This window comes from Dipteris shenzhenensis, chromosome 17 (genome assembly GCF_047967505.1).
Source record: "Dipteris shenzhenensis isolate YYH24624 ecotype China chromosome 17, Dip_SZ_1.0, whole genome shotgun sequence".
In the NCBI taxonomy this organism is placed as follows: domain Eukaryota; kingdom Viridiplantae; phylum Streptophyta; class Polypodiopsida; order Gleicheniales; family Dipteridaceae; genus Dipteris; species Dipteris shenzhenensis.
In genome coordinates, this window is record NC_141612.1 from 51,592,945 (window position 1) to 51,615,508 (window position 22,564).

Genomic DNA, 22,564 nt, shown 5'->3' on the forward strand with positions numbered 1-22,564 from the left:
AGAGTCTAGCGGTACTGCAGTAGGCTAGCTTTCTTCGGATACTCTCAAGAACTGGGGCAAATTGTTGCGTCGGGGACACCTCGATGCCAACCTGGAAGCCTAGATATCTCGTGGAGGTGCCTCTGGGTATCCATACAAAGCCTCTGTCTCCTCCCCATGCTGGGGTATCCTGCTGAGCTCCAGTCCAGATGCCTTTTGATTTGTTCCAATTGACAAGTCCCCCTGAGGCTAGGCAGAACTTGTCAATTGAATCTGCAGCAGTAGCAAGACTATATGCATCTCCTCTGAATGTCAGTGCCGTATCATCAGCAAGCTCAGTGTCCAGAAGCTCCTGCTCCTGCCGGATAGGCAGATGAAGGCCCAAAGTGCCATGACTGGTAGCGTGCATAAAGTATCCCGTAGCCTCCGCTACGAAAAGGAAAAGGTAAGGTGCAAGCGGGCATCCCTGTCGTACCGATCTGGATAGCTGAAAAGCCAGTCCTCTGCCTCCACAGACCACCATCCTGCCAGTATAGTGAGAGTAAAGGGAGACCCATAAAATCTATCTATCACTGAAGCCTAGCCTCCTCATAGTGCCTTCGAAGAAACCCCAGTCCACCCTGTCATAAGCCACATGAGGTTTTTTGGATGCTTAGCTTATGCTCATGTGCCTTCATAGAAAGACACTGAGCTGGATGATAAAGCTGTCAAGTGCATTTCTCTTGGGTATAGTTCAGAGAGCAAGGGCTATAAGCTATATCAGCCCCGCACAGGCAAGTGTTTTGTCAGTCGGGATGTTGTGTTTGATGAATCTTCCACTATGCCTTTGCCGGACTGTCAAAAACAGCTTGTTGTTGATGCCTCTGACAAATTTGACAATTTGATGCCTTTGTTTCCATGCGATGCTCGGGATGATGCTCTATCTGAGGTAGTATCTGCTCCATCTGTTGGTCATTTGCAGCCACATGTGCAGCCAGAATTTCAGCCTGAGATGCCTCTCATTGATCAGGATCATTTGCACAAGGCTCTTGACGAGTAAAGGGCAAAAATTCTGGAGCCCAAAAAGGCACCCCGTTGGCTCCTTGACACATTAAAACACAGCAAACAAGACACTCCTCTGCCAGCCCGTACGAGAGCACTGTCCGGAAAGAGCATGCTAGTTTTATTGCTTATGCTTTGGTTGCTACAACATGCAAGTAAGAGCCCTTATGTCATCAAGATGCCTTTCAGAATGATTGTTGGATGAAGGCCATGCAAGTGAATTGGATTCTATCCATCAGAATAACACTTGGGAGTTGTGTGATTTGCCTCATGGCAAGAATGCTATTGGAACTAAGTGGGTTTACAATATCAAACGTAAAGCTAATGGTTCAGTGAACTGTTACAAAGCTCGTCTTGTTGCTAAGGGCTATGCTCAGCAGCATGGCATTGACTTTTAGGAGACTTTTCCTCACAATTCCAGGATCACTACTATTCGCATTGTTATTGCCTTTGCTGCCCACTTTCATTGGTAGATACATCAGCTTGATATTAAGACAAGTTTCTTTCATGGGCATTTGCAGGAAGAGGTCTATGTTACCCAACCTCCTGGCTTTGAGGTTGAAGGTTCTGAAAGGAAGGTATGCCGCTTGAAAAAGGCCCTCTATGGATTGAAGCACGCACCTCGGGCTTGGTATTCGAGAATTCATAATCATTTGCTCACACTTGGCTTTCAAACAGCCCTACAGAGGCTATCCTTTACTTCTGCAAGCGTGGGACAGATTTCCTGTTTTTAGTCCTTTATGTGGATGACATGCTTGTGACTGGGACACATACTCAGCAAATTGCAGATTTTAAGCTTGATTTGCTGCATACATTTGCTATGTCTGATCTTGGTCTTCTGCACTACTATTTGGGCATCCAATTTGCTAGCAGTGAGGGGGGCATTTTGATGTCACAATCCAAGTACATTGGACAACTTTTGCAACGTTTTCAGTTTGAGGATTGCAAGTGAGTATCTACACCATTAGAGACTGGTTTTCACTTCTCTTTTGAGGATGGCAGCGGTACATGTGATGTCACTCTCTATCAACAGGCAGTTGGTTTTTTGATTTACTTATGCCATACGAGACCTGATCTACAGTATGATGTCTCATAGTTGAGCAGATATATGCACAGCCTATCCATGCACCATTGTCATGCTGTGAAGCGTGTTTTCAGATATCTTAAAGGCACTCAGCATTTAGGCCTTCTTTATGGGGTTGATACTTCACTTGTCATGCATGGATTCACTGATAGTGATTGGGCTGGTGGTTCTGACACTCGTGTGTCACATAGTGGCAACTGTTTTATGCTTGGTACTTCATGTGTTTCTTGGTTCAGCAAGAAGCAGAGTACAGTTGCTACTTCTAGCTGTGAAGTTGAGTACAGAGCAACTTTTACAGCTACAGTGGAGTGTGTTTGGCTTCGGAAGCTACTTGCAGATCTTTGTGCATGTTAGACTGCTCCTCTCGCCATCTTCACTGATAGTCAGAGTGCTTTGGCTGTTGCACGGAATCCAGTTTTCCATGCTCGCACAAAGCACATTGAGGTTCACTATCACTATGTCAGACAGGGATTATCAGTAGGTGATATTGAGTTGTCCTATGTTCCCACTGAGGACAACTTGGCAGATCTTTTTACGAAGGCTCTACCTCGACCTAAGTTTGAGGCTTTTCAGCAAGCTTTAAACCTAGTATCTTTTGTAACTTGATTTGTTGTACTCTGTACAGCCATAGGTTGCTATATTCCTACGGGACAAACATGTGCAACCATGACACTAGATATTTAGGTATCCAGAGCCATGTCCAGGATACTTCAGCCCATACTATGGAGGGGGGTTTGTAGGCCATCTTATGGGCTATCGATAGATGCCACTTATACCTTGGTATTTTCCTTGTAGCCCTAGTTATAGTCAGTTAGGACTATTGGTACAGTTAGTTTATGTACCATCTAGGTTAGTTAGGACACTTAGTCCAGTTAGGGCAGTTAGCCCTAGGGTTCTGTTATGTTGGCTCTCCGTCGAGCCTCCACACTTTAGTTTTTGCAGCAATCTAATACATCATCTCGTTGTTCTCCTTCTTGCTTCCATTTTTGAGCTTCCATTGCTTGTCATAGCCGACAGTAGATTGCGCTCACTTTTTGAAACGTATCAAGGTCGAATAGTGTGGTTAAATTTTCCAAGGGTTTTGTTTTCATTTTTGAATGTTCACATTACATTTTGTAGAGGTGTGGTAGGCACCTCTAGTTCCCCTATGCAAGGTGTATGAGCTTGAGACTTTGGTGTGATAGGTTGTGGTCTTTGCCAAATGTGAATTAATTTTCCTATATTTCTTTCTTTCTAAAGCGTTGAGAGTCTGATCGAAGTTGGTAGCCAAAGGAAGCTCAACTATAGCCTCACTCGGGGCATGGTTCGACGATGCAAATTCGATTGAAATTGCAATGCAGCCCAACTCTATGTATTGTTTGAGGATGCTTATTTGATGGAATTGTGACGTGAGTGGACACGCCTAAAATTGTTTGTGCTTGCTCAGAATTTCCTCTTTATTCTTGTAAGATACCTTTGAAATGTCTTGCTGAACCGCGCCAATTGTGGGTTGCTTTCTTAAAACCTTACCAAGATTGCATACGAATAAGGCTTACGCAATTGCAACTAAGGAGTGAGCTAGCTCTAACACTCTACTGAGTAGACTTAGCTAATGCTCAACTCCAGGTCTGACAAGGCCTCTCTTTGGAGCAATGTTGGAGCAATATCTATAAAGAGAACCCTAACACAACATCGCTTCTAAAGAATGCAAGAACATTTTCCAACACTGAAAATATCATATCAATGACTTTCTCACGCAACTGGTCTCTCACCATGATTATCAAAATGTTGTGAGGTGTGCTCGAACTCCCATCTTGTAAAATTATGGTTTCTAGCTTTTGAGTGCGTAACTCCAACCTTCTCAACGCTTTAACTCCCGTTTCTCTGTTTGCTCCCATGTATATGTACACAACTTCCTCCACCCTCAATCTATTGAAATGTCCCCTCATGGTCTCCTTCCTTGCTATATCTCCATCCGTGCACTATCAAAGGAGTCTTCTCTCTTATTGGCCCCATCAAGTCTCCTTTTGCTTCCATTGATCGTTGTAGCTCTTTATGTGAAGTCTCATCCTCTCATCCTATTCTCCACAAAGCCGTTGGTAGCTTCCCATTTTGTGGCTGTATATGAGATGCTCCTCATTGGTTCTTTCTTGGGTTGATGCTTTGACTACTCTATACAACATTCTTCTCATGATGCTTTCCTATTTCTCTTGACTCATTAGGTGCTCCCGCTTCTTCTTGTGGCTATGATTGTAGTTTTGCCTTGTGCTCTTACTCCAATGTGACACACTCCACTGTCCTAGGAGGACTTCAAATTGCCGTTGTTGGGGGATGGGTCCAATGTATCTTTGGTTCAAAGGTGGGTTTTGTTGGCTAGACATAGGTGGCTCAGACATACTTTTTTCTCGAAGGGGGTTCGATGACTTTTGGGTGCTTCAGTCCCCTTACCGTTTTCTCGATTCCCTTATTTACTATCCTTATGCAAACACTTTCCCTTAATCTTTAAAGAGCCTTGTATCCTGAAATGGGTCCAATATTCGATCGTCCTACAATTTTCTTGTTTGATACCAAATTTGCTTATGATTTATTAAGGTAGAGCCTCGCATATAACATGCCTTGGTGGCTATATCAACAAAAGTCCACATGGAGGCTTGCTCCACAAAAGTTGAAGGCTCCATATTTAAGGGGCTACCAAAATTTCTCAGAGTTGATCATAGTGGTGCTATTGTGACACATGGGATGCCCCTGCACACAAAGAGAAACCTATCACTCAACTTTATTGACCACACCCTCCTGTTCGAGCTCAAAGATTTCTTTATTGTATGGACAATGAGAAATATTTTTCCCTTGGTAAGGTATATTTAGCCTTTGACGAATGTGAACATAGATTTTTTGCTCCTATTTGTTTTCCAATAATAATGATAGTTGCTAGAAAGAGTCATCTACTTATCACCTACTCAAGAAAAGACAACTTATCTTTGATCTTTCTCAAATTATATTTTTACTAATCTTCCGGATGAGCTCCCGAAGATAAGATAGATCTTGTAACAAACTTTAGAGTCTGCTAGGGAAACAACTCTTTAAGCGATTACAATAGCTTTTGAAGTGGCCTGCTTTGATTCAGGCAACAAGTTCACTACTTCGCTCAAAAGCCCTCATCCAAAAGAAAGAGGGACTTTTTCCTTCTACGTGTGGAGAATGGGCCCTCTATAGGAGCATCATTTGGACTGGCTCCCTATTGTCAAGCATGATTAGTACTAGAACATGTGTAGAATGATAGAACGTTTTTGCTATCAAGGATCTCAACCTTCTCCTGATGATCAACCCTTGCTCATCAATATCTTATTTATTGAAAAAGCGTACTTTATGCAAAAAGGGCGATTATAGAGAGGTGATCTTTGGAAATAACCAGTGAAAGATACATGTTTTTGTACTTGAGATACGCCCTAAGGTTATGTTCAGGGAGATGTATTCAATGTTGCAAGGACCTATATCTCATGATATTACATCCTCCATCTTGTTGGACTCGTGAAAGAAGTGTGACTGTGCACCAGAATGGGTTCATGATAACCAAATCATTGTCTAAATCACTTTCTTGGATGGCTTCTTTACAATACCTTTTGACGAGAATAACAGTCCTTACTTTGCATTACCTTAAAATATAGACTACAACTTCTGAGAGCCATGCTCATAATACCATTATTAGTTGGTTAGATGGCCATATGTACAGTCCTGGATAAGATCTTTCTTTCTGCCCTTTTGTGTTTGTATCCAAAATGTGACTTACCTTCTGGTTGTTTTACTGAAGGCCTTCTTGTTATGAGTCTTTTTATTATTTAGAATAGGAGATCCTTAAAGAAGAGGCAAATATTTAATATAGCTTGTTCTCTTTGTGTTGCAGTAATTGGGAGCTCCCTATCACGAAATCTTAGCCCTGGCCAAGTGGTTGCAAGCGTTACGCTCCTAACTGCAAATGGGTATATGCTGTTCCTTTCAGCAACAACTGGTGGAAAGAAAGATGGCGAGAGCATCATGTTTTACAGCATAAAGAACAACATGTCATGTAGAAGCTGACTACTACATCATAAAAACAATGTGTCATGTAGAAGCTGACTACTATAGACTGAAATGCAAATAATCATGCCTTTTCAAAGTTGATAAAAGAGGGAAAATTACCTCAACCTTCACAAGAGAGTAGAGTTGCACTATGATATGGGACAACAAAGGACTCGCACTTTTAACTGCTACTTTAAAAAGCTACACGTGTATTCTGGAACCTTTTTCTTAACGTATGTTTTTGTGTAAACAAAATTATTCCAGTTTCTGGCCATGAATGGTGAGGTGAGAGATTTTGGCAGATAGTCAAAGAAAAAGCATCGTGGCTTAGAGTTCGCACATGGCTTAGGGAAATCCCTGCTTTCTCAGTGCCGTACTTCTTGGGTTGAGAGCATGAAAGACTGTTAATGTGCTTACACTCAATCTAGTGTATTTGGAAGGGGGCATGCTGCTTGATTTCAGTGTCTTCTCATTGTCCTTGATCCTTACCTAGGGAGCCTCAGGGGAACATGCTTTACTATATGAGGTAGGATTTGGAGGGGGGCATGCTGCTTGATTTCAGCTTCTTCTCGTTGTCCTTGATCCTTACCTAGGGACACCCTCAGGGGAACATGCTTTACTATACGAGGTAGGATCATGTGATTGGATTTTCTCCAGCTAAGGTCCCTAGACACTTTCAGCCAAAATATCTTATCTTTTTAGTGTCTTCTGATTCCAATTTACCATTCCATAATCCAATATTCTCTCTTTTTTTTTGGGGGGGGGGGTGAAATCGAGTGAAGATTATATTACAAGAAACAGTCCCAAAAGCAAGGACCTCTAGTCATTGCTGTATGATTGTCTACGTGCACGGGATTTAGATCATCTTATCTGATATTACAACTAGCATCTCACTATGAAGGAATTGATGTGCATGTAGCATGAGAGGCGATTTTTATATTTTTTGAGAGTGGAAACCATGCTACTGTATACGAAACATCAATGGCATCGTCCTCTAGGGGGCATGGAAATTATGAGGAGGTAGGCAATCCATCTGTACTTCCTGTTCTTTAAAACTGGATACCCTCACATGACCTTCAACATCTTCGTGGAGCCTTGACTTTGAAGCGAATTCATGTTTTCCTTGTTGAGAATGGCGACTAGCACAACCAGTTGGTTGGGGTTGACCTTGGCTAGCTAGGTCCCAAGTGGCAAGGACGTGATGGAAGCCATGGACAGAGCCACTCTTAGGGCACCTTGTTGAGGGGTGGTTGGCTGGGCGCAACTGAAGCATGTGTGGCTGGGATACTACTAGTTGTGCCTTGGTAAGGGGCAAGTATGGAGGGGGTGGAGGAGGAGGGTTGAAGGTTGCAGGTCGGGAGAAAGCCTCTCTTAATAATTGCAAGGAGAGAAAAGGTTTTGTCGGCAAATATAGTGAGGATCTCCTCGGGACAGAGAGGTTGTCGAAATGGTTCAGCAAAGAGAGCTAAGTTCACCTTTAACTTGAGCTGGCCCACGTAAGTACATAGGATGTTGAGACCCTTCTTGGCAAGACGATGTTCAATAATTTTGCCTATATCAGTGGCAATCAGCCCCTACATCATAGGAACTAGCTAAATCAAAGGAACCTTCCATGTGGGAGCCTTTGTACTTACATCATCACGAACGTCATAGACTAGACACCTCATAGCACTAGGTGTGCTTCCACTACACACACACACACGTGACTCCCCTAGATGCACATATGTACCTTAGAGCAAGCCCTTGATCACATTTATCCCAATATACCCCCCCTCAAGGATTTGCCTCTTGCTATGTCAAGGATACATCTAGTCACATAGTTTCTCATGCCATCTCATGGTGGTCAAGGATAAATCTGTGGCTAGGATCTCATGGTAGCAAAGGTGCCCAAGGGTCAAGGTTTACAAAAATGAGATAGACCCCCCCAAAATGGTTCTCTCCTTGGCATGTACAAGGATGAATCTTAGGCCTTTGTGTGGACCTAGTTTCTCATGTCTGCAAGAGGTATCATGGGAGCAAACACATATCACATGGCCTACATCATATGGTGACCAAAGGTGATTCACAAAAGACAAAACACATAACATTCTTTTTGGAGTACTACTCCAGGCGGAGAACCTCAAAATTTAACCAAGTGATGATAAACAAAAATTCAAAGACAAAGTGCTCAAAAGGCATAGTCCTTGTCTTCTACCACAAAGTTTGATTGTGCATTTGTTGAAGTACTTTCCTCAATCAGATTTGCCTTGGCATTCTTTGTAAATGCTTGATCGTCTTCAAGCTTTCTAGTGTCCAAAAGTGATGGCTCTTGTTGAAGAGACTCACAAGCAATATGAGTATCATCCTTCATCTTGAAAACTTTGAGGAAGCCTTCAATGTTGATCTTGACATCCATATACATCTTGTCATTTGCCAATGAAGTTGGCATGAAATTAAAATGTGAAGAGAGTAGATCTCCCTTTTTCAATGGTAGCATTAGGAATATCTCATGAGCAAGAATGTTGTTCTTGAGAAGTACAAAACATTTCCAAAAGGAAACATACTTTGAAACATAGTCATCAACATTTGCATCCATTTGTTCACCACTATGAGTGATCATAAACTTCATGATTGTAGAGGAGTATTCCGTAAAGTTTGTCTCACCATATGCATACCATACTTGCTCATCTCCATATATGTTGGCATGTCTGTTCACACCTTGTCCTGAGCACTTCAATTTGTCTTTGTTGTTGATGAAGGTCTTCATGAGATTTTTGAAATATTCATGCTTCATATTGGGCATTTGATCATATTGTGATTTATAAGAGAATGCCATTTGAGTAGTTCTTACCTTTAAATAAGGCAGTGTCTATACTCTTACAAGTGGCTATTTATCATCATAAAACTCTCATAATCCTTTGAAAAATAATTCCTAAATGATGTTTATACTCAACCAAAGTTACGATCAACTGAAAAACTCAGTAAATGAGCAGTAAGACTAAAACCTCCATCACACAGTTGACTGGTCAACCATTATCATCATAAATCAGTCAAAAATCTTCAACCATCAAACTGAAAATTTGGAGCCCAAGATTTGCACAGCTCGTAGCAGATTTCAAGGGGCTTTCAGTGCAGAATAAAAGCCTACATATCAACTTGAATTCTGCTAAGAGGAATCGCGCAATCGTTCATCATGTTGCCACATAGAAGCCCTTCAATATTGACTGTGTTTTTGATGATTCCGGCTGATTTTGTGGACCATTTGTCATCAAATTTCAGCAAAAGATTTGTCATAACATCGCTCACCAATGGCTAGAAGGGATTAACAAATAGTTGCGAAATTGGGCGGAATTGCGTGAAATTTCATGGAGTGAAGAAACTGTCGGCACCGGCGCTAGCGGGATCAATTTTGAAAACGCTCTGGGCTGAAGTTTCGTCCTATCAAGGGGATACTTGAGCTCTGAAGAAGCTTGAAAAAGTCTAAGAATTCATACTAGGGAGCATCTAATGCTAGCCTAAGCTAGATCTAGAACCTAAAGCTCTGATACCAAATGAAGAGGTGAGTGGGATAGAAGAGGTGCATCATGGCAAGGAGTGAGAACACATGAGATATAGAAATGAGTGTTCTATTGATTGTGAGAGAGGTGACTCTCTCTCATAGAAATGGGGAGAGGGTGGCCTAGATCATAGGCACCTTCCCTACATCAGTGGCAATGAGCCCCTACATCATCGGAACTAGCTAAATCAAAGGAACCTCCCATGTGGGGGCCTTTGTACTTACATCATCACTTATGTCATAAACTAGACACTTCATAGCACTAGGTGTGCTTCTACTACACACACACACACACACACACACACACACACACACACACATGTGACTCCCTTAGATGCACATATGCACCTTAGAGCAAGCCCTTGATCACATTTATCCCAAGAGGTGTAAGTAATGAGATGTTTGGAATTCACAAGGACACTAGGTGGATATGGGGGGGAGGTGGTCCAACCAATTCCTTTGGAGCATGAAGCAAAGCGGCACCATCAGACCTAGCGAGGAATAATTGTAGGGATCTAGCAAGAAGCTCTCTCTCTCTCTCTCTCACACACACACACACACACATTTTTTTTTTTTGGTGAAATCTGTGATTGGTTATATTATATGAGTAGCAACCTCAAAATAAGGTGCTACAATTACATCAACTGAAAATTTCAGTATATGCCAAAAAGACCTCATGATCTATGCAGCGGGTCTGCAAGCAATCAAAGAAAGATTGCTGTAGATCAATTTGAATATATGCCACAAGGATGGACTGCACTATTTGAAGACGAGCGTGCAAAGGCTAGGTTGCCAATTTTCAATACTTAAGCTTTTTCCGAAGCTTAGCCGACACCCAATCAGTTTGTTGTCGGCGAGTGAGTTCCCACCCCAAAGGGTAACCAAGATGACGAACAAATTGAGTGGGTGGAATGATATCCCGGGCCATGATAGACTATGCTAGTCTTTGGAGTGAAAAGGGAGCATCTTAGAATTCTGAAAACAGAGAGGGCTTGCATCAAGGTACCAAGATCATGGTGCGTATTCTTCGGGGTAAAGAAAGAATCATCAGCATAAGCTTGAGCAACCATGCTGCGATTAGCATCCAATTCCAAGCCATGAAGTGATCCTGTAGCCACAATATCTGTAGCCACAAGATGATCAATATATTGCAGCATAGGATGAGTAGCAATGGCATACAGTAAAGCACTGAGAGGGCATCCCTAGTGGACCGAACAACGAAGAGTCCACTCATCAGAGATATCTCCAGAAAGAATGCAAGCCGCATTGCTATCTCTGTAAAGCCAGTACATAACCTGCTGCATTTTTGGTCGAAACCCCAAAGCTCGCATAGTTTGCGAGATGAAATCCCATTGAACTGTGTCAAAGGCTTTTGCAATATCTACCTGCAAGAGTAGAACATCCTGCTGCGTGTATTTGGCATATTCAATCCCAATATAAGCATTGCCAATGTTATCTAAGATATGGCGACGTGGAACAAAGCCATATTGGGAGGGATGCAACCCATCATGCAAATAACCTTTAATCCGATCAACCACCATTTTGGCAATGATTCTGTAAATGACTGGCATGAGCGTGATTGGCCTCCAATCACCAAGTGAATCACATAGCTGCTTTTTTGGAATCAGCTTGAGAAGACCCTTTTTCCATGATACAGGTATTTGCTGATTTTGCCATGCTGTATTTACCATTTGCGGCAAGGTGAATTTAAGAAGATCCCAGAATGCAAGAAAAAAATTCAACAGTGAGACCATCCCATCTTGGAGATTTCCATCTGCCACAGGATCTCAGTGCATCATACAATTCCCTTTCAGTGATGGGATGTTCAAGTTTCAAAGCCTGAGCATCAGACAGACTTGGCTGAATGTGCTGCGAAAGAAGCTGACGTGCAGACACAACCCGAGGAGAAAGAGTATCCACATGCCCAAAATGAGTGGAGAAGTGCTGCACACATAAATCAGCAAGCTCTGAACGAGATGTTGACCAAGAGCCATCAGGTATCCGGATCTGACAGATATTGGCAGCCTGTCTTTTGTAGTTTACGAGAGAGAGCAGGAGCAGGACCTACCGCTCCACAGGCACCGCCTTAGACACGGGCTCCTCCCCTTCCTAGGGCTACTTGAGTCCCTCCTGCACCCCGCACCACCTCTGGCCCACGGTGGGTTTCGGTCACGGTTAGGCCCTCTACTTCAGATCACACCTCCACCGCTTGGGAGGCTACCCCCTTCGAGCCTCGGGAGGAGACTAGTGTTCAGGAGCCTTGTTCCACACCACCCGAGGATCAGGCTATACCTTAGCAGCCCAGGTTGTTGGCACCTCGTCCGCAACACTTCTTGATCAGGACCCAGTACAGGTGCCTCCTTCTGTAGATAGAGGGAAGGGGGTCTTACATTCTCTCCCTGCTTCGGTAGGAATCCTTCGTACCCCCTCCCCAGGACTGGCTCAGCGGAACTCCTTTTCCGCTCTGGAGGACCTCTTTGACCTCCCATATGATGATTTTGTACCTTCCACTTTCGGAGAGCCAGTTATCGGCATCCCTTTTGAGAGATCTTTCTCTCTCTCACCGGGGACGAGCATTTTCTGAGCGAAATCTTCCGAGCGTCCAAGCGAAGGAAAAAAAAAGCTTCCAACTATGCATAAATATGGCAAAAATCGATCAGAAGAAAACATAGTTTCACTTAGAAATATGCAAAGTATTATAGCAATGCCTATTTTATACAAAAATCTTTAGGTGAATCTGTAGGAATGGTGAGAGCATAATGGGATGGCTTTTGAAGAAACCCACATGTAGAGTAGACTTCTCTATGAAAATCCCCTTATGATCCTTCTTACAACTTTTACTTAATAGGGGGTGACATTGAAAACCCTCTCTCAACCTATCTTCATGAAAGAGTTTCTTCAAAGAAAACTCATTGAAGCAAGCCATCCAGGTAGTTTCGCCAGCGAAACCCCTTTGAAGCAAGTCTCCCAAGGTAGTTTCGCTGGCGAAACTACCTTGGACAGCACTTTTAAAAGTGACATAACTTTCATATCCAATGTCCAAATATAGTCATTCAACCACTCAAATTGATCGGAACACCCCATTTGAGCACATCTATGGAGTTATATTTTGGAAAATCTTTCATATATAGTATTAAATATTACATGTATTTTATGAGAGTGATATATAAGCCCAAGTTAATACTTATGTATAGTAATTTAAACTTCTTTAGAAACATGTCCATAAATATGCTATAAAAACACTAAAAAGATATTGCCATATGATATAAATGTGTTAATAAGTAATTATATATGCATAGTATTATTACATTGAGAGTGATTATGAGGAATGTTTCTTAAAGGAATCAACACTTTTTTAAGGTAATAACAGGGGTACAAAGGGATGTCTCTAAATAAGAAAATTATGTTGTGTAAAAATGAATGAGTGACTAGTCTGTATATTTTTATGATAAAGGGATCTAGTTCTAGTGAAAATAAAAGTGTAAAAACCATGTTTCCTAAAAAAAAATATTTTTAAAAATCTCTTGAAAAACACGCTCGGATAAACCTGCTCATAGGTTTTTGCTCGTAAAATTGACGCATCCTCTCTCACCTGTGGACTTTCCTCCCCTTGGACCTTGTGTGTATGGCAAGAGGTCAGCTCCGGTGGAGGGTTCTTTTTCCGCCACCAGGTCAGGTAAGGTATTCCAACCCGCTTCCTCCCGCTGATGAGGAAAGCCAGTTGGAATATACAGGGATTGGGCGGCATCCCTCATCACTGTCGATGACAGCTGATCAGGAATCAGCTCCATCCAGGTGTTTTAGGTGGTTCCCTAGACATTCTTTTTCTTCAGGAACACAAACTGGATGTCAGAAATTGCTCCAATTCAGGTAAGCTACTTTCAGGCCGGACTTTTTGGCTTCCTGCCTTGGGAACCAGAGGAGGTACATGCATATCAGTTTCAGATTCTATTCTCCCTCTGATCATTGGACACGGTACCATAACCCCCTCCAGGGCCCAGTTGGTTTTACTTCCGATTGACGGACATAAGGTTGGTTTCCTCAACCTCTATGCTCCGAACAACAAAGGGGACCGTGTTTTGTTTTGGAAAGAGTTGCTCTCGTGGGCTGACATTGCAGATTCGTGGTTTATTGGAGGTGACTTCAACATGGTTGAGGCACCTTCTGATAAGCAAGGGGGAAGAGAAGGTGGTATTTATTCCCTCGAGAGAGAAGGTGGTATTCATTCCCTCGAGAGACCAGTCAGAAATTTTTTATGGAGTGGACTTGATGGCACGGCAGATGTTGCAGCGAGAGTGGCCTGGGAAACCATTATTCTCCCTACATGGGAAGGGGGCCTTAATATCATTGACCCGGACTTGCAGTGCAGGGCATTGCTTTGTAAGGTGGTGGTGAGGGGACTCATGCCTAGGCAGGAACCTTGGAAGGATTTCTTTTTTGGATGCATTCAGGTTTGCACATCTACCTTGGGAGATGATTGGGTGGACAGCCCTCGCTGGATTTTTACTTCCGCCTCTCTCAGGTCTCCTGCCTCTCCTCTCATGATTGCCATCCTCAAAGCTTGGGGAAGCTTCAGGAATCTTTGAAGGGTTCCGCCCTCTACCCTTGAAGAGATTGATAGGCAACCGATCATTTGGAACGATAATATACTTGATGAGCATGGCAGACAACTGGGCACTTCTCATTATATGCAGGGGTGTAGATGGGAGAGAGGCCCCGCCTACACAATAGGCACTTGGAAGGATTTTATTAGGCTACCTGAGGATCGGAGGCTACAGTCCGTGAGTCACCTCAGAGGGGTAGCACGCAAGATTCAGCAGATAGATGCAGCCATCCCGGTGGAATGGACAGTTGAGATGCCTATTACTTCCACCACTTGGATGGGAGCTTTTTTGAGGACATCAATTCCTCTACAGGTGATCGCTCTTTGAGGTCTTGGGGAAGATGCTTTGGTCTTTGACGTTGGGGATGGAGGTATACTCTCTAGATCCAGGGATGATATTCTTCTAGAGGTTGCCTTTCAGCCTGTCAGGATTGCTGGTTTTGTGGACCATGGAGCGGGCTTGCAGTGGTACTTAGACCCCGACTCTCTGCTCTTGGCCCTGGGATCCTAGACGTTGTGTTTATATGGAGGTGCACCTATCAGGTGCTTGCAGTGGGACCCAGGAGAGTGGGAGTGGATAGATCATGGGCACCGAGAGAGGGGGATTCCCTTCTTTCGTTTCACAGTTGGTAATGCGAGGAGATTTCAGCTGAGAAGTAGAGGTTGGATTCCCTCCAGAGCCCCCCATTGGGATAGCTTCTTCATCACTGCAGATTTGCGGAGGAATTTCTGGAGGAGGCTCTGGAAATCCCTCAGAAATAGAAAGATTACTCTTTTCTTTTGGCTTTCTATTCATGGAGGGATTGTAGTGAACCTGTGGAGATCACGATTTGGGGCTGATCCCACTTGCCCTCACTGTCATTTTGCAGAGGAGTCAGTGCGACATTGCCTTTGGGACTGCAATCAAGCGAGGACTGTTTGGAAAGGAGTTGCTCGGATACTCAGCATTTTTCATACTTCCCCTTTCTTCATGACGTGGGGCTCGGTCGCATGGTTATCCCTTACTGGGTCCCAGGTGTTTTATGAGGGTGAGCCTTCTTCTTGGGCACTCTTGATCCGCCGACAGGTGATAGAGCCCTGCTATCTTCAGGATGTACCACATATTCCTTTCAGAGCTTCACATGTTTCAGTAGACACCTCCTGGGAGATTTTGGCTAGCATTTCCTCTTTGCACATTTGGAGAGTCAGATGCACAGAGGCCTTGGATGACACCCAGATACGCCCATCACAGGTGTTCACGGGTATTTGGAGTGACACGGTTCACACTTTGATAGCCATATGGGCTATAGCATGCAGGGCCCTTCACGGGCAGCCTCTTCTAGGAGGACTGTATTTCTTCGAGTTTGGAGGGGATCTCTCTTTTTTCGGAGGTTGCTATCGGATTGAGATGGCACTATCAGCCCCAATCCTTTCTTTTTGGCTCTTGAGCTTTTCATGCATTGCATGGTGTATCCCGTATTCTCGTATGGAGCTTGCTCTAACGGTTTTCTTTAATACTTAGTGGAAGTCTCTTTTTTGCCCAAAAAAAAAAACCCAATGTGTATCTGACGAGAGAGAGGCTAAATAGCATCAGAGCAAGGCTTTAAAGTCAGCATGCTCCAGATAACTATTATTAATCAGCAAAAGCCTTCGGCAAGGCAATCTGTCATAGGGAAATTCATGTAAGGAAAGCCTCAACCAAAGAGGACTATGATCCGAATGTGTGAAAGCATGATCAACCCAAATTTGACAAGTAAAGGCATCACAATGCTGTGGATCAATCTGATACAATCTGTCCAAGTGTGCCCGATAAGAAGATTGAGCATTATGCTGAAAGGTATAGCCCGGAAGCATGGGCTGTAGTTCCTTCCAGAGATCAACCAGGCGCAATTGAAGCAAAAAATCAGACCATGTCTGTGTTTCAGAAGCCAACATATGAGTGTGGCGTGAGGTGTTGTCACTCGATTCAAGGGCATTATTAAAGTTGCGACAAATGAAGGCATGTTGTCGCCATGGATAAGTATGCATGGCAGTCCAGATCAAAGCTTTATCACGAGAGGATTAGGGGGCATAAACTGATGCAAATTCAAAAATTTCTCCTTGAACAAGGCATTAAACAATAATCCAGCCACCATGGTGATCATTGAGAGCCACAACAGGTTGAAGGTCGTGCTTTACCAAAAAAGTCACACCAGAAAAGGATTGCTCTTCAGCATAGAAGATATCATAACCAGCAAAATGGCCTATTTGACCAGCATACATATGCTGATTATGCTCTTGCAAAGAAAGAAAGAAAGAAAGAAAGTTTATTAAAGTCTTCGGAAGACCGATGGGTCTATGAGATTGTGAAAATCGTGATACAACGAGCTGTGGTAGTGGAGCTACTAAACGAGCATCCATACCAATGCAAAATGCAAAATGCAAAAAATGCAAAAATGCAGAATGGCAGTACTAAGTCCTAAGTACAACATAGTCAACTATATCAGGCTGCAATTGCCTGATATACATCCAGACCAGTTTCCATTTGCGACCATGACACATTCCCTGTACATTGAGAGTAACACACTTCAGATGATCAAGCATATTTACAGTTATGGGACAGGTATGTACAGCAACTAACGGGTTGTCTACATCTGCATTTCCACCTCAATGTCCGGGTCTCTGCCTTGGGATGAAGCATCAGCCTAAGAAGAGGACGAAAAAACAGCAACAATCAAAACCCTGTCTAGCCGAAGAACAACCAAGAGTCCATGTTGTTGAAATATCCCCTGAAAGTATGCAGGCAGCTTTACTATCTTGATATAGCCAATAGTCCTTTTTGGAAGGTACACTCTCTCGGTTTGGTTTCCCGGATGAGTGGATTAGAGGTATTGCTACCTTTACAGATCGGCCTCCATTCGGGTTATCATTAGCGGCAGGATGGGGGAGAGATTCACACTCGAGCGCTCGGTGCGTCAGCGCTGTCCACTAGCGCCATACCTCTTCCTATTTTTTGCGGAGGCCATGACCCACTTCCTTCGAGCCCGTACCACTGGTCTTCGTGGGATGCCTCTCCCTATTCGAGATGATGCAGAGCTTCTGGACTCCGAGTATGCAGACGACACAGCCCTATATGTGCAGGATGATGTCGAGTCACTGGAGCGAGTGAGACTATCCCTAGAGATTTTTTGCCTTGCGGCTGGGGCGAAAATCAACTGGCATAAGTCAGTTGGTTTTCTTACAGATCCAGGAGCCAGCTCACAGTGGGGTATTTTCCTGGGGTTTTGCTGGATCCCTAGAGGACAGACGACACGTTACCTGGGATTCCAGGTAGGCCTGGACATCACACCGGCTCAGCAGTTCTTGCCGGTCCTAGCCTCCATACGACGGAAGCTTGCTTTCTGGAGCACGGCTCGGCTTTCCTTGGGAGGCAGGGCCCTTGTGGTCAACCAGGTCCTTCTTGCCACTGCTTGGTATGTGGCCTCTTGCTGGTGTTTCTCGAGATCATGTGTAGCCCAGCTGAGGAGACTGGTGCGAAACTTCCTATGGTCTGGTTCAGACGGTTCCGGCACCACCAGAGCTAGGATCGCTTGGCAGACGGTCATTCTCCCCCAGACAGAGGGCGGCCTCGGCATCATAGATCCAGAACTGCAGAGTCAGGCACTTCTTGGCAAGTTAGTCGTCCGCGGTCTGACCCCAGGAGGGCAAACGTGGAAGCTCTTGCTACAGCATGGTCTCAGCGTGTGTACTTCCCAGAGAGGGGGTGGTTGGCAGCCTTCTATTCGATGGATCTTCACTTCAGCTCCTTTGACTCAGCCCCATTCCCCCTTCCTCCGTAGCCTCATCTCGGTCTAGAGGAAGTTGCGACACAGCCTTTCCCAGGTTCCCCCTAGCTGCCGAGAGGAGATAGACAGACAGTCCCTAATCTGGAGCAGCCAGGTGACAGATGTTACAGGTCGCCAGCTTGGAGAGAGATCCCATATCCCTTGGGCGCTCTGGGCGCGTGGGCCCGCCCGCTCACTCCGGGTTTGGAGGGACGTCTACAGCCAGCTGAGCCCAGGCGAGCTGGCAGCAGTAGTAGGTACGGCACGTGGGCTCCAGGCTCGGCGAGCGGAGATTGATGCTACCATTCCTGCAGGTTGGAGGATTCCCATAGTCACCGGACAGCTCTTCCCGAGAGATGAGAGGTGGCTAGGACAGTTCACTCCACGAGGCATTCCTTTGGTGGTTGCAGGCCTCTTCTCGGACTCCTCGGTACACTTCTTCTCCGTCACTGATGACAGTCGCCTACAGAGCAGAGAGGCCGTGATCGACCCCCAGCTCCCCTGGCAGCGCCTGCGCATTGTAGGGCTGCAAGGGAAGACGTGGCATATAGACCCCTTGATTATGCAGGACCAGGATTGGAGACTCTGGATATGGGAGGGCCGTTCCTTGACAGAGGTGGAGTGGGACCCAGGAGAGTGGCGCTGGCCACCGTCGGAGACCTCAGAGAACCCTACCCCCTTCTTTTCTTACAGTGCGCACTCGGCGTGCTCTTGGGGCTCTACAGCGCGGGCTACCCACACAGGCACATATGTGGTATGCCCAGGGGATATCTTTGGTCTTTCTTCGCACTTTCTGGAAGACTCTTTGGGCTAGCTGGCGGCCGAGGAAGATCTCCTACTTCCTTTGGATGGTGGCACACAAGGGGCTTCCAGTTGGCAGCTGGCTGAGGCAGATGGGGCAGGAGGGGCTTTGCCAGATGTGTTTTCAGGAGGAGGAGTCCCTGAAGCACTGCCTTTGGAGCTACTCGCATGCGCAGACGGTTTGGAAGGGAGTCATGGGGATCTTAGCGAGGGCTACACCCGAGCTAGGACCGATCACTTGGGGAGCCGTTTGCTGGTGCAGCACTGAGATGGGACATCACTTGGCCTATGAGTTCTCTAGACAGGATCCCGTCTTTTTCATCACGCAGGCCACCTGGGCATACATGGACAGTTTCCCTTGGTCTGACAGAGACAGATGCAGGAGCGATGCCTCGGCACCCAGTTTGGGAGATCATAGGGAGCATTGCAGGCTGGCATATCTGGACTTCCAGAGGCGCGCAGACTGTAGGAGATCAGACTTCTTCTGCTACCCAGACCCTCGCAGACATTTGGAGCACGATCGTTGGAGCACGATCGTTCACACGCTCAAGGGTCAGTGGGATCAGATTCAGGGAGAGTCCCGGGCAAGGAAGGAAAAGAGATGACGTTTCCTTCGCGACTGGGACCACCGGGAGTTGTTCTTCCAGCACTCTACTCAGAGTCTTCAGTGGCACTACACCCCTCCACCGTGGCTGTTTGTCCACTCTCCGATGATTATGCCCTGAGAGGCTTGTATTTAGCATTTTGATTCCTCGGGCTGAATCCGTTTTGTGATTGCAGCCCGCTGGCCTTTAGGCCTTCTTGTACTCTCGATTTCAAGTAATATAACTAGCACTACTTTTTTGCGTAAAAAAAAAGAAATGAGGGTTTTGTCTAAGTGACAAAACCCTATATAATCACTAACCGTAGTTAGAGATTAGACCGTGGTTAGGGTGAAAAACCTCTAAGAGGGCAAAGTGCCCCTAACCCACTTATTACATTACATTGGCCACTGCCTAGAATATAATAATAATTCTAACATTTGTTTGCAGATGCTTGTTTTGAATGCAAAAAAATTGGTCATATGGTTTCGCAGTGTCCTTTGCATGTGCCTCAACACAAGATGCCGCAGGATACTTTGCCCACATAGATGCAAAACAAGCAACATGGGTGCTTGTCCAATGATTAAAAATAAAGCCAATAGACAGGTTTTTGTTGCCCACGGTAAAGACGAAGCGCCTATTGTTTCTACTGGGAATACTCATGTTTCTTTGTCTTCCACCTCTCAATCCAAAGGCAAAGAAAAGACTTTACATGAAGCTTGGCACACCCTGCGCAAAATTGTCACAGCTAGACGACCATTACCTACGCACACATGGAATGGTACTGCATCCAATGGTCACACTCCTGAAGAAAATTCAGGTGTGGGCATTACCTGGGCTACTGTGACAAGTCTACCCTGTCGTACGCCTTCTCAAAATCGAGAAGGAGTATGGCAAGGTGCTGGCCACTGTGCTAAGCCCATTCCGTCGCCTTGAGAAAGTGAAGATGTTGTCCAAAATGCTGCGATCTTGGACAAAACCAGTCTGGGTGTCATGAATCAAGTTGTGTAGCAGTTGGCGGATGCGGTTACTGATCATCTTGGCGAGGATTTTGTAGGCGGTTGGGAGGAGGGTGATAGGGTGCCACTGTCTGATCTCCTGACGGTCCCCCCCTTTGGGGATGAGGCAAATCAGGCCTGTCGCAAGGCTCTCTGGCATCTGCCCGCTGGAGAAGATATGCTGGAAGGCTGCGAGCAAGGGCCGGTGGATCTGCTCCCAAAAGGTGGTGAAGAAAGCTCTAGAGAGGCCATCCTCACCTGGGCATTTCTGCCCATCAATAGCGCTCACCGCATCCTGCATCTCTGCCACGATGAAAGGGGCGAGAAGGGCGTCGCTCATGCTGGGCGGCACAAGCCGCGGTGTAGATCTCCACACCTCCTCCTTGCAAATGCGGCCACGAGGGTCTGGGGGCTCCTGCTGGAACAATGATCTGTAGAAATCTGTCGCCAAGTCCCGGACTTCGTCTAGATCTATCCTGACACTACCATCCTGCGCCCTAAGAGAACGGAGCTGTTCCCTTGCTGACCTCTGTCCATGAGTCCTGAAGAACTCTCTGCACATCCTGTCGCCTTTCCTAGCCCAGAAGGACTTGGAAGCATGAAATGAAAACTCTGAGCGATGCTGGGTGATCTCCTCTAGCATGGCTCGGGCTCGAACCTCCTGCTGTCTGAGCTCCTCAGAGCCTGGAGAAAACTGCTGCATCCGCTGAATCGGAGCGAGATCACGTCTGAGACCCCTCTCTCGCGCCCAACACTGCTGTCTGATCTGAATCGCCTCCTGCTGACAGATGAGGCTGGACTCAGCAAGCGCGTGAGCTACCTGTGCTGCCATATCCCCCATGAGGTCCCAATCCTGCTCCCACAGGTCCACTATCCTGCTGCGAACCGCTGCTCTGGAGTAGATGGAGTTTGGGATCCGGCATGAGCGTGGAGGTGAGGAGTGAGAGGCTGAGTCTAGGACTAGGATGACTGGGGCATGGTTTGAGAGTGTCGTCCCTGGAACCACTTCTGACTCTCCACCTCTGCCAAGCGCCCAATCACTGACATAGAAACAGTCCAGCCGCTCCAGAAGTCAGCCTCCCTCCCTCCTGTAACCCCAAGATAAGTCCAGACTCCCTGTCCATCTGCGAAAGGAAGGCTCCCTCCAGCTGTCCCGACCTCCCACCGCGAACAGGATGGAGTCCCAATCTGCCTGCTTTGCCTGAGCTATACCGAGGAACTCTGGGCCCCGTCCCTGTTGATCCTCTAGGGTCTCAAGGTTGTTGAAGTCCCCTCCTACAATCCAAGAATCCATCTCGGGCAACAAGTCTGTCAAAGAGCTCCAAAAAGCGGCTCTCCGTCTGAGGTCTCCGTCTGAGGTTGGTCGGGGCATAGATATTGAGGATGCCGATACGGGATCCCTCAATATTCAAGCCCACCCAAAGCGCACGTCCTGGGATCAGAGTGCCAAAACCACACACATGTTGAACTAGAGAAGCGTCGATGGAGGTACAGACACCCCCGCTCCTTCCCTGCTCGCCAATCGAAGGTTCCCAGTAGGTGTGGGAGCGTCCTGTGAGGACCTTCCCACAAATACTGGTCTGAGAAGCCGAAAGCTTGTGTTCCTGTAGTAGGAGCACATCTACTCTTCCCACCAAGGATGGCTGGAGCTCCTGTCTGAGCACCATCTTCCTGGGGCCACGGGTTCCTGATGAGTGGAACCCGTTAACGTTCCAAGAGATAATGCGTATACTCACGAGGAGGGAAGGTGGGCCACAAACAGCTGCCTGCTTGCGGTCGATGTCGAAGTGGTCGGAGGATGTCCTGTGTGGAGACGAAGGCGCTTCTGTGAAGGTTTCGAAGGAGAGGCCAGATCATCGGACCCATCCTCTAAAACCTTCAGCAGAGGGGAGAGGCCCTTCGTCCCGTGGTGGTAGGCTCTCTCTAACTAGCTCGACGCCTCTGCCAAGGAAATGCTGTAGAAGCCGGCTACCTCTGAAGTCCTCCATGGGCGAAGCCCTTCCGCGTAGGCCCACTCCAGCAGTGGTCTAATAATGACCAGGAGTCGGAAACGTTTGGCGCTGCGGCGCCAACGCAGACGAACATCACCCTCCTGCCACTGCTGCTGAAGAAGCTCCGCTGCTCT

General features: G+C 46.0%; 1 protein-coding gene across 3 annotated transcripts in view; it reads left to right on the forward strand.

The window, feature by feature from the left end:
* The window catches only part of DEG8 (Trypsin family protein with PDZ domain-containing protein), a 172,309-nt gene that overhangs the window by 62,126 nt on the left and 87,619 nt on the right, over positions 1-22,564 (forward strand). For all 3 annotated transcript variants that reach the window (XR_015542445.1, XM_087388170.1, XM_087388169.1), the window contains exon 6: positions 5,985-6,060. Coding sequence is in view for 2 of the 3 variants with exons in the window: in XM_087388170.1 (XP_087244296.1) it covers positions 5,985-6,060 (76 nt within the window). In the remaining variant the exon portion in view is untranslated. The remainder of the gene's footprint in view (positions 1-5,984; positions 6,061-22,564) is intronic.